General features: G+C 43.7%; 1 protein-coding gene across 1 annotated transcript; it reads right to left on the bottom strand.

The window, feature by feature from the left end:
* Positions 1 to 768: 768 nt before the first annotated feature.
* DRG1 (developmentally regulated GTP binding protein 1) lies at positions 769 to 6,321 on the bottom strand. Its single transcript, XM_064727059.1, has 9 exons — positions 6,180 to 6,321; positions 5,892 to 6,015; positions 4,961 to 5,136; positions 4,504 to 4,573; positions 3,785 to 3,954; positions 2,926 to 3,056; positions 2,352 to 2,519; positions 1,351 to 1,473; positions 769 to 884 (listed from the first exon to the last, which is right to left on the bottom strand). Exons 1-9 carry the CDS (start codon positions 6,219 to 6,221, stop codon positions 785 to 787), a joined length of 1,104 nt encoding a protein of 367 aa, XP_064583129.1. The 5' UTR covers positions 6,222 to 6,321; the 3' UTR covers positions 769 to 784.
* Positions 6,322 to 12,962: the final 6,641 nt, after the last annotated feature.

The following is a 12,962-nucleotide window of genomic DNA, read 5'->3' as shown; positions in this document are numbered from 1 at the left end:
AATGTATAACAACATGAGGGGGAGTGTTTTTTATGCATCTAAATAAACAGCCCTATAATTAAACACCCCTACTTCCTTTTTGTAGGAGGGCACTGCTAGAGGCTTTGATAAGCATGCTTGATATAAGCTAAAAGCTTCTTTATTTATCTTTATTAAGCAACAGAGCCACTCTGAGCAATGTGCTTCTCTTGGGCACCTTCTTTATCTAGGCAGGAAATTCCATAAGAAAACTTCCAATCTTTCAGCGATACACAGGCAGTAGCTCACTGCCACCAGTCTAAACAACTGCAAAAGCAACTGCTCCTGAGCAGAACTGCCCAGCTTTTCCACCACTGCAGCACTAATAATAGCCCTGAAGTATTCCAGGAGGAACACTTTCAGATAAAGGCAGCTGGGACTCTCCTCCAGCATTGTTTCATAAGATATGATTCTCTAGCCTCTGCTTTTCATGTTTTGTTCTTGGAACAAAATAATTCCTGATGTGTGAATTTTTTTTCTAATCTGGAAGGACACGGACATGCAGCAGAACCTTATCCCAGCAATCAAAGCTTCTTGTAAGATTTTGTCCTTGTGAAAAGTCATTTAACCAGAGTTTCTCATCTGCAAGTTCTGCTGGAACGAGCCCCTGCAGTCTAAGTTGGCCAGAAACATCACTTTTACCATGCAGCAAGGTGCTGTAAGAAAAGGCCATTTCTAAATAAAAACTGGGAGAGGGCAGGGAGGGGTTGTCAATTACAATTAATGACAAATTTCAGGCACAGCAACAAACCATGTAAGAATAACTTTATTTCTTCACAATCTGAATAACATCCTCATCTTCAAGAGTATGGTCTTTACCAACTTTCTGAGGGTTGTGTTTGACAGATGAACCCCAGACCAGTGCACTGAAAGAAGAAAAATCAAATTTAAAAGGCTTAGAAGTGTGATATGCAAGTAGAACAGCAGCTATTTCTGTCACACAGCTAATACAGAAAGCAATGCTTCAGAGCTATTTTTGTTCTCCTACAAGTACCTGGCTGAGTGGTTGGTGTGAACCAGGCTAGAAACAGATCAAAACAAAGCCTGAATTTGTCCTGAGTGCCCCAGTGCATGGGACAATGGCTTGCAGTGCTCTGTTTAGTGCTACTTTTAAATAGCAACATAAATTTGTCTCCACATTCATGCAGCAAAGAGCATGAGAACATCAAATACAGCAGCTGAAGTACTAAGTTTGATTATCATAGGCAGATTTATTCAATTTAACATTAAAAAAAAAAGTCCTGGTATTTCCTTCTAGTTTAGAAGAGGATGAAATGTTATATCTGAAGGCATTATTTTCTGTTCTATATCTTCTTTTACAATAATACTTACTATTTAAAGTCTTTGATGAGATTTTTGTGGATCTTCATGCAGAAATCCTCCACAGTGGTCTTGCAGTAAGGCAGTACCACAGGAGAGGTGTAGTCTGGGAGCTGCCCTTTAGGTTTGGTGTAGCTGTAACACAGATGGAACCATCAGTCAGCACCAAAACTTTCCTTTTCCAACCCACCAGGATATTTCATCAGGGATTCAGTGATTTGCACGTGGGCCAGGTCCCACTGCTCCAGTGCTGCCAATGCAAAACCTTTGGGGAGCTAAGCTGAAAATGCCCCTGAAAAGGTTTCTCACCTGTGAGCTTTCCAAAGGTGCTTTAAAAAAGCCAAATGGCAAGAGTTGTTGGAAAAGATCATCTTTAGTATTATGGTTCCAACTTGCCAATTTTTTTTCTGGGAAAACCTCAACATATATTAGAAAAGGCACCTGCTGAAGTCAGCACAGATACCTAGACCACAGACACAAGGGATTGTGAAATGCCTTTTCACAATACATTCTGTATTATTACAAGCAGATAGATATAAATGTAAAATACAACAATTACTGTATTATGAGTATTAATAAACTCATTCACAAGTTCATCCAAAAATGCCCAAGAATTATGATGTAAACCTGGAATAACTTGTAAAAATATCTGAAATTCTAGATGAAGAACTAAGTTCTGTCAAGAGAGCATCCATGGGAAACTGAAAAGATTATTACATCTGGAATCACAGTGTTATCACAAAGTTTGATTAGAGTTCCATATTTTCAGGAATTTTTTTTCAGATGTGCTTTGGTGTTGGATTCACAAGATTCTCCTTTCATTCACCTACAAATTCAAATCAGCACTTTTGGCTATCACACAACAGCTAAGATAAGCTGAGCATAATTTCTGAGTTACAAAGCAAACACCAGTTGGTATAAAAACATTGTAAAATATTCCACATCCATTCCTGAGACCTTTTTCAGTCTCAGCCATGCACTTAACTGCACAGAAAGCAGCAATTTTGACTCACATTCGGACCAGTTTCAAGTAGTCCCAGATTTTCTCCAGCAGATCATCAAAGTTCCAGCGATGATGAGCAGATATGGGTACACAGTGGGGTACTTTGTAAATGATATCTAGTTCTTCAATGGAAATTTGGTCAATTTTATTTAGGACATAAATGCATGGGATGTAAACCCTGCAAAGAGAAAGAAATTGTTAGAGCAATCTGACAGCAGCACACTGCAAAGAAAAAATGTTTTTAAAAAGCTTATCTCTATGCTGATGCCACATTGGTAGCTCAGCTTGTGTGGGAAGCAAAGCCAAAAGCCAATTCTTTTGTCTGTAACAGAGACTGCAGGAGTGGCACAGGGAGGGAGCAAAAAGCCAATTCTTTTCTCTGTACCAGAGTGCAGGAGTGGCACAGCCTGGGAGCCAAAAGCCAATTCTTTTCTCTGTACCAGAGTGCAGGGGTGGCACAGGCAGGGAGCCAAAAGCCAATTCTCTTCTCTGTACCAGAGTGCAGGGGTGGCACAGGCAGGGAGCCAAAAGCCAATTCTCTGTACCAGAGAGCAGGGGTGGCACGGGCAGGGAGCCAGCAGTACCTGTTCCCTTCCACCACGTCGATCAGGTCGTCGGCGGTGGCGTCGCTGCGCAGGGTGACGTCGGCGTTGTGGATTTTGTACTCTGCCAGGATGCTCTTCACTGTCTCGGCATCCAGCTCACTCTGAGGACACTGAGCAGACACAGACACACACACAGAGTTAAGGAATGGCAGAGCTAACAGCCAAATCCAGCGCTACAGTTAACAGTGCTGTCACCAAGCAACCACTGCATGTGCATTACTAGAAAGAATGGCTGCATTTTAACTTATTGGACATGACTGATTTCAGCAGAGCTGGTCTGAGGAGAGGGAAAACCAGACCTAAATCCTTCATTTATATCACTGACCCACTGAGAGCTGCAATCAGACATTTCAGCAGTGCTTCCTTCCAGTTTGGGACCAGATACAACACAAACCCAAGTATCTTCTAGTTCAGAGACAGACAACTACACTTTAGGTGTCAGAGTGCAGAGCTCTGACTTTTGCTATCTCTGGCTATTAAAGATTCAGGAAAATGGGGTGCAAGGCCTGAAACTCCGAGCAATCCTTCAGGAAGAACACTGTAGCCACCAAGTAAGAGGCAGTTTTTGCATGTTCTCCTTTGGATCTCAAACTTGTTATGAGTGGAAAGCCACCAAGTCTCTGTTTTGAGGGACAGGAAGTGGTCAGGCTCCAGGAGAGGTGTGGATAAAGGATACTTTCCTCAAGGAAAGTAACTGAGGGCAGCACAGAGCAGCAGTCCAGCTCCTAAAGAAGTCCCACACAGCTCAGCATGGTCCCAGACACACCATCAACTACAAATGCCTCTTTCTCCAAGCAATTTGGTTTTTAATTTTGGTTAAAGAAAAGTTCCAACTTACTGTGGCTGTAAGGTTAATGCCTCCTTTATCCTTTTTTTTAAAGCCAATATTGGGGGGCTTACTATTCAGACGAATTCCAAATCCCTCCAGTTCATTCTCAATGATTTTCTTGTGGCCAAGGGGTTTCAGCACGTCCAGAACAATCAGAATGAGGTTACAGGTTCGAGCAACTGAGAACCAGAAAAACAAAGTCACCTCTCAAGAAGCATTCTCACATACCCTGAGACAAAACAACCACAGAATGGCTCGTGGACTGATGGCACTACAAAACCCCTGAAGGCCTGGTTATTTTTAAAGCATATTGGTTAATTTTAAATACCAAGACTGAAGTTTATTGTGCTGGCCAAGCATCACTGACAGACAGATCTGTACATGCTGTAAGAATGACAGAGCTGGAAAAATCTTCCTGTCTCCATTCAGACACCAGACTGAGGACAATTAACTGGGTGAGGAATAAAACCAGCAGCCCTGTTTGGGATGGGATCACACCTGCCTGCAAACCTGGCCATGTGCCTTCACTGAAGGGTCAATGCAGAGCACAAACCCTGCAAGGGCACAGAACTGAAAACAACAATATGAAAGCAGCTACTGCTTCTCAGAGACAGCTCAAGTCCAGAAACAATCCAGCTTTTTACAGACATCAGAGCAGTGAGTGAAGGCTCCATTCTCCTGCCCTGTGTTACAGGAAGCAGTGACTGGCTGCTGTCTCACACACTCACCTGCAATGACCTGCCGACCTCTGCCTTTACCATCTTTGGCCCCTTCAATAATTCCTGGCAGATCCAGCAGCTGTTTGTTCACAGGGAGGAAAGCATCACATGAGAAAAGCATTCTGCATTAAATCAACCCTACTTTTACCCTTCTAAACCAGCTGACTCTACTGCAAATCTGAACAGAGTATGACTGATCTGACTGTTATATCTTGTATTATCCCATGTGCCATATTGGTCCAGTGGAACTGATTATCTCATAGGGAATAATCAGAACTACCACAGCAACTTCTTCCCAGAGCAAACTAAAAAGCAGGGATAAATCCACACCTCATGGAAACATTTCCAAGGCATTCTCAAGCACTTTTACACATCACTTCTAACCTGCTGGTGTCAGGCCAGACCACTGAACCCTAACAGCACAGCATCTGTACAGCCCATCCTGCCCTCAGACACAGGATCTCACCTGGATCTTTGCTCCTTTGTACCTAATGACTCCAGGCACAGTCGTCAGTGTAGTGAATTCATAGGCTGCCACTTCAGAGTACACACCAGCAAGATTACTTAGAAGAGTGGATTTCCCCACTGATGGAAAACCCACAAACCCAATGCGGGCATCACCTGTCTTGGCAACGTCAAAACCTGCAAATAAGGAGTAGAAATGTTTGTCTAATGATTGACATTTTCTATCTTCTAATGTTCTGGATAGCAGATACACATTATTTTTAATATTGCCTGAGCAAAAGCCAAGTAGGCTTTCCTAGAAGAAGGATGAGGGTGGGAAACAGATTGTTCACAATCTTTATTGCCTTGTATGACACCCTATGACATGTACCTGTCTAATAAAATCTTGGCTGCAAAGCTTCACAGTGGACTGTGTTTGACTTCAGTGTAAGTGCAGCATTCCCTTTAAGCACTGCAGCATAGGAAATTCACACCTTTATATATAAAAACACGTGGCTGCTGCATGTAAAAACGTGCTTTTTCATGTAAAAACCTTAAGATTTCTGCAAAGACTGTATTAATCTACACTTCAGGAAGTGCTCCAGCCCACAGCCCTAGGAAGGGACAGAAATCATGGTTAGAGCTCCTGTACCGGGTAGGACAAGAGAAAGCAAGGACGGAACAGGGTGCCCAGAGAAGCTGCGGCTGCCCCATCCCTGCAAGTGCGCACGGCCAGGTTAACCAGGAGCAGCCTGACCTAGCGAAGGTGTCCCCGCTACGACGGGGATAGAACGAAATGTTATTTAAAGTCCCTCCCACCCAAACCCGTCTGTGTTTCTATGACTGTTTAGCAGATAACCTGACACGATTTGTGGGACAAGAGCCCCCCATCAGATCAGATCGATTTCCGTCCCACCTCCCGCACTCGGACAGCTCCCGCACACACAACGCACCTTCCCCGGGGCCGCCGCCGCCGCCTCCCTTGGGGGTGATGAGCTCCCGGCGCAGCTTGGCCAGACGGGCCTTCAGCAGCCCCAGGTGGTGGGCGGTGGCCTTGTTCTTCTGCGTCCGGGCCATCTGCAAGGGCACAGCACCGCGGGCTCGCACCGGGAGGGCTCTGCCGCCCTCGGCCCCTGCGCCACGCCCGGGGACAGGGCCCCGCCACTCCTCCACGGCGCTGCCCACGGCCCGTCCCCCTCCCCGGCCCGAGCCCCGCGTCCGCCCCGTTCGGCGCTCGGTACCTCCGCCTCAATCTCCGCGATCTTGGCCAGGGTGCCGCTCATGGTGGCGTCTGGCCCGGCCCGCCCGGCCGCCCCTCAGCGCCGCCGCTCTTCCCGCACCGCTCGAGGCCGCGCACGCGCCCGGCCACCTCTCGCGAGAGACGGCGGCCGGGAAAGGGCGCGCGGCGCGCGCTGCCGGCTTCGCGCGCTGCCCTGAGGGGAGGCGGCGCAGCGCCCCCTGGGCCGTGTGCAGAGCGCGCGCCGCCTCACAGAAAGAGCGGGCAACGCTGTGAGGGGCGAGTGTGAGCGAGAGATGCCCGAGTGTGAGATCCGTGTGTGTGTGAGAGATGCCTGAGTGTGAGGGATCCGTGTTTGTGAGGGATCCGTGTGTATGTGAGGGATGCCCAAGTGTGAGGGATCTGTGTGTGTGTGAGACCCGTGTGCCTGTGACATCCGTGTGTGTGAGGGATCCGTGTTTGTGAGGGATCCGTGTGTGTGTGAGGGATCCGTGTGCCTGTGACATCCATGTGTGTGTGAGCTCCGTGTGCCTGTGACATCCTTGTGTGTGATGGATCTGTGTGTGTGAGGGATCGTGTGCCTGTGAGATCCCTGTGTGTGAAAGAGATTCGTGTATCGCTGGGGTCTGTGCCTGTGAGGTCCATGTGTGTGAGTTTCGTCTATGTGTGAGATCCGTGTACGTTGATCTGTGTGTGTGAGATCCGTGTGTCGGTGCCCCGTGTCCGTGTGATGTGTGCGAGGCTGTGGCGGCTGTGGGAGCCGGCATGAGCCGGGTGTGCGAGAGCCCTGAGGGGGCCCGGGGACGGCGCTGGCGCGGCTGAGGCGCTTGGCCGTGAGGGGCGGCGGGGCTGCGGCGGCGAGAGAAGCCGGGCTGGGAGAGAGGACGGTGCGAGCGGAGCCGTGCGCTGAGGCAGCGGCCCCGCGGGTGTGAGAGGAGCCGGGGGTCTCGCTGCCCGCGAGGGGAGGTGCCGTGTGCCCTTCCCTGGGGTTAACCCGGAGCAGCCTCTCCGCGGTCCGTCCCGCAGCCCGCCCCGCTCACAGCCAGGTGTGTATTTGTGCATTTGTGGCACTCCGCGCTCCGCAGCGCTGCCGGCCCGGGTGGCGCTGCCGCACTGCCCGCGGCGGAGCCTCCCCGAGCTGCTGCTTTGTCACACCGGGACTTCATGCCGGAGCTTTCTCACGGCTCCTTTCAGCCGAGTCCTGAACGTACCGCTGTGCCCCAGGGACATCTGTAACTCTGCTCTGAATGCAGCCTAATTAAATAGAAAAAGGATTTTTTTAAAAGGTCCCTTCAAACTTTAAAATGCCAAGCATTTACAGCGCTAGGCTGTTTCACAAGAAGCCAAACAATTGGATTTCAAATTAAAAGTATTTTTATGACATGGAAATACAGTTTAATAGTTGTTCAGGACTTCGGTTTCCAAGTTTGTTTCTGTGCCGTATTTTGTCTAAATTCGAATATTTATAGAAACCTTTTTGTCCATGTTCACTATCCTTTCCAGGAAGGCTCTTCTATCTCAACTTACTGCAAAGTCTGTTTCTATAGGGTGTATCTAAATGTAAAACTTAACTTTAGGAAAAAAAAAATGCCAAAAATGCACTCTCCTGGTCCCATAGTGTGAGCACTTACAGACACACCTGCCACATCTTCAGACAGAATTCTGAGTTACAACTGACAACATTGAACTAACCATACAACAGTTTCCATGACAGAATTTTTATAGAATCATTAATTCTTCTTTAACTTGCAGTGAAAAGGGAAAAAAAGAGCGCTAGTGCAATGGGAACCACACTGCTATTTGTGGTCTCTGCCTCTGCATTTCCCTATCTGTCTCATTTTCATCAAGAAAGAAGCCTTTATTGTCATAAACTCTTTATAGTAGGAACTGTTATTAATATAAGCTTATACAGAGCTTGCTAAAATAGAATCTCAAATCAAATGGAATTGCTATTCCTGGGAATGCTAGTTCAGCTAAGCTAGGGTAAATATAAATTCACCTACCCTCTATATTTGTTCATGGTTTTCTAATTATTCCTTGTGAGCAATATCCTTTTCCAACATGGGACACAGATTTGACCCTGGTACAATTTTTTTCCTATTTACTTCAGATGGAGTTGAACTTCTCTATGCCTCAACTAAATTCAGCTATACAATCAGTCCACATTTGTGGTTCTTTTTAGTAAAAGGAAAAACACTGAGAAAAATACGGATTCTGAATGCTCAATCAGGAATTAAGATCTCCCCTCTTTTGTGCAGTAGGTCATGGTTAATTCCAGAACTTATTGCTAATTGTTCTTACAAACCCACTCCAAGTCTCATAAACTTGAGTCTAACTTAAAATTATTTTTCAAAGTGGGGGCTGAATGAACAAAGATGTCAATAAAGTACATGGTGTGAAAATTTAGTTACTGGCTGGTTTTTGTATTCCTGGTTTATGTTTCCATAGTGTTCTTAACATACAGCTGCTCAGTAAGCTCTTAAATTCTTCTTTTTCTCAGAAAGTTTCTCAAGCAAAGGGTATAAGGAATTTAGGCACCTAAAAACTTCTTTCAGTGTTGAGTATTGTCCTTAATTACCTGAAGGAAGAAAGAATTTAATTAATAAAGATAATTAGTCTGATTTTTGGTAGCCAAATTAACACTTTCTAATTGATTAGGATATTTAAAGTAGTTTATATTAGTTTATAACAGCACCATCTTTTAAGCTTCAGAAAGGCTTGTTCAACAGAGATTGTTTCCAGGTTGTGAACAGAGTAATGTTACTTTTATTTCTTGTGAATTTCTTTCTGCTGTGAATTTTTTAATCTAGAGGTGTTTGATGTGATATGGTGCTTAGAGAACAGGGTGGTTCTGACCATAGGAAATAAGGTGCAACAGCTGGAAAAATAACTGAAAGGTGGGTGCCTGGGAATGGATAAATGATGTCCCCTGAGGACTGCACTCAAAACTAGAAAATGATAAAACCTTATTAAAGAAAAAGAAAAAAAAAAGTCAGAAAAGGGAAAAATCAAGGAAAATATTAATAGAAAATTTGGTATAATATCAGAAGAGATAAAAGCCCCCAGTAGAACCAGAGAGCAAATGAAAGGAGATGCAAGAGACTGAGATCTGCTCCAAAGGTTAATTGAGCTTTATAGTGGGCACTGATGGAAGATGGAGCATGTGAATTGCCATCTTTTTTATTAAAATATGTATGTGTGTTTTTTAAATTGCAATCATTCCATGTAGGAAATGTAGATGAAGTGCAGCAGAGGGAATATTCCAAAGGCTGGAACTGGCACAACAGTCACTCTCTCCTGGGACCCATTGCCTGTAATGTCAGATGACACAGAATGAAGGCTCAGATCTGCAGTAAAACTCACAAATGATCACACAGTCCTATGAGTGACTAACTGATAAACTGGGAGTGGGGAGGAGATAAACCCCTCAGCAGTTCTCTTATAATATTCCTAATAAGATAAGGAAAGCAATGTTCTAAAAGGTATTCAGCAGGTGGACAAGGACTGCATCTGAGGTAAAGGCTGTCTCACCAAACACCTCAGGAACATGGCACAGCCTGGAATCCATGATTGGGAAAAGCCAGGAGTGTTTGTTTCACCAGTGACAGCGATGTGACTGAAACGGCACACAGCTCATCAGCAAGATCTGAGCAATGGAGAAAAATGGATTTCAAAAAATCATCTACACATTTCAGTCCTGCTGACACTGATCCTGAGCAAGTCTTTTCCTTTACTTGTGCCTCAGTTTTATTTTTGCACAGGAGGAATGTGCAGTTGCTGCAGAATGATTGAAACTGTCATGTTTCCATAGCATTGCCCTGGAGTATGGTAACTGTAGCTCACTTCCACAGGAGAGCTTAGGAGCTAATGCATTTAGGTTTTAGGTCAAACTATCAAATTTAAATAAGCTACTTCATTATGGGTCACATCCTGAAATTCTTTCTAAAACAACCAGTATTTTAGCTTGAGTAAGAGTTTTACTTACACGAGATAGTGAGATGCAAACAAAGTAAATTGAGAAGAGACTTGCAAGTGTTTTTGGATAACCATGTAAAATTTGTCATTGTACAATACATGGTAAATACTGTGAGTATGAAATTAATTGTGATAACTCATGTAATGCTTCATTAAAATCACATAAAGTACCTTGTTAAAAATAAGCAGTGCGTGCTCACCTAGTCAGGTTTGAGGGTTTTTTCTCCTCTTTTATATTCTAATAAATAACTCAAATACTTGTGGATATCAAGTTTATTCACAGTGCACTGAGAAAGTCATTTTAGCTTAAGAGCTCCTCTGGTAGCACAGCCCTTGTGGTTTTGGTAATTCACCTCCTGCCAGAAGCTGCAGACTACACTGGCAATCAGCTGATGCTGTGTGGGCTTGCTACAGACTGCATTTCTAGATTAGTGGTGGGATTTCCACAGGGTTTCAGAAAGTGGGGAGAAGGTGACAGGGAGGAACTGAAATCATGATTTCAGGTGAAGCAAGGATCTGGAAATTTCATATCCTCTCAGAAATGATCACCTGCCCAGGGGAAAATAATCTCTATTAAATGGTAACGGTGATCTGAGTACTTATGATTTAACAATTATGGGTATGGGACAGTAACTACCTGCCAGAGTTTCCTCATGAAAAAGGGTAACTGCAACTTAAGGTATATGGAGAATTGGTTCATTTTAAGGTGGTTTTTCTGAGGGTTTTTGTTCAGTTTTGGTGTTTGGTTTTATTTAATTTTTACAGTTCTGCAAATTTACCCTATGAATTGTACTTTGATTTGAGAACTGGCTGCTAATTAACCCTATCATTGTATTTCAGGGAAGAACTGCTCGTGCTGAAGGGGAGACAAAACTACAATGAGCTATAATGAGTGGACTAAGGGCCAGCTCCATGTCTGGAGGAAAGATATCTTGAAAATGCTCTATCAAAAGGTAAGATTTTTTAAATCCATAGTGCTGAATCTTCAATGGAAGCATAATACTGATTGCCTGAGGTGAAGTGACTCTGAGAGTTGATGCAATTCACATCTTAATTAACTCTTGAGCCAATACAAAGTTGTGTCTCTTTTGAATGTTGTAAAATGTAAAGATGTAGCTGTTCCTACTTGTCTTCTAGGATTAACTTTTTTCATGCCAGTTTACTTGTTATCTAGGTAGGAGTTTTCCTGGGGAAAAGCACAGTAGTTTAGCTGTTAATCTGTAAATACCAAACCTTTGTGCTCACATTGCATATTTAGGAATGTATTGTGATGTATGTTTTAGGAGAAAAAGTTGTCAGTCAGGTTTGCTTAGGTAGGCATGAATGCCTAATTCACTGGGAGTCAACCAGATGGAATCCTAGGTTGTATTTCCACGTTGCACAGATCCCTAATGTGGCAATCTTGTTTTGAACGGGTCAGGTTGCTTTGGTTCCAGGCAGTCTAGAATAAGTTAAACTGAGCAGACTGAAGAAATGAGGGGAACAAAAGGGAGATTAAGTATCAAAGGTTGGCTTCCAAGACTGTAAAATTAGTATAACAATTAAAAGTTGTATAGTTTAACATCAGCTCCCCACACTTTGTCGTGGACTGCCATGCAACACACGGAGTACACAGCACAGGGGTGCAGTGAGGAGAATGATCAAAAAGAGGAAAACCAAGCACTGCTGTTTTCTCTTTTTAAAGTAAGTCTTCCTGTGTACTTTCCACAGCATCACATACCATCCTATTGCTGTCGGTTTTGTGAGGGTGCTGGGTATTTTTAAAGAGGAGAAAGCTGACAAATCACTAAACCCACGTCTGGGTTCCAGAGGAAACTGCTGTCTCCGAGTCTGAGAATCCTTGCTGCTGGGGTTGGCATTCTCATGGGATGATTCCTAATAATAAACTGAGCAAGCTTTAAAAACTAAATTTAAGTAATAACCAACCGAATAAGTAATGAATGCTGAATTAATTGCTTGTTATATCAGTAGCAGTTAATTAAAATATGGGTGAAAGCTCAGAAAAACTGACAGCTACTCACTGAAATTACAAGTGTGCCACAAAGTGCTCAGTGCTGTGTATTTCTGTGGAACATGCATGGAAAGGAAATGGTTCATATGACTGATTAGCTGGCACAAGTGCTATGCACAAATGTCTCTGCTAATATTATAATCCCTGTGAAACAGTGACTAACCTTCTTAAAGAGTATAATAATGGGACTATTCTGAAAAATTTCAGTAGCCTCAAGACCTACACAGATTCACAAGTTGAAAGTGTTGAACAAATAGGTATGACTCAACTCTAATTAACATATACCCAAATATGTTTGAACAGATTCAACTGTAACAGTCTTTTGTTACCTCCTATATTTGCACACCAATTTAAGGTCTGCACTTCTGGGTAAGGCCAGTAGCAATTGATCTGCAATGAAGCGAGCAATGTACAATGTGGAGTCCCAAATGGTACACACATGTTTGGAGAAAAGGAGATTATTAATACTATTGAAATACCAATCAGAGTGCTTCAGCAGGCACCAGGCAGCTGCAAAACATTTAGGGACACCTCAGGAATTCCCTTGAGCAGAAGTGAGACAGGAAATAGTGAGAAGCTGAATAAAGTAGCTGAAGAAAATGCCTTTATTTAAAAGAGGGATGGATTCAAAAGAAGTTCAGCACATTCCAGCGCAGAAGATGTCAAAGAAAATAGATTATGAATCATCTAAAAAGGAGAGGAAATACTGAATACAGAAAACATAAATTTCAAAATTGAAATTTAAAACTTTCTTTCACATTATCTGGAACTTTGTCTTTAAAAAGTAACTTGTTAGTTGTG

The sequence above is a fragment of the Zonotrichia leucophrys genome, chromosome 15 (genome assembly GCF_028769735.1).
Source record: "Zonotrichia leucophrys gambelii isolate GWCS_2022_RI chromosome 15, RI_Zleu_2.0, whole genome shotgun sequence".
Classification (NCBI taxonomy): Eukaryota; Metazoa; Chordata; class Aves; order Passeriformes; family Passerellidae; genus Zonotrichia; species Zonotrichia leucophrys.
This window is presented reverse-complemented; position numbering and strand designations above follow the sequence as displayed.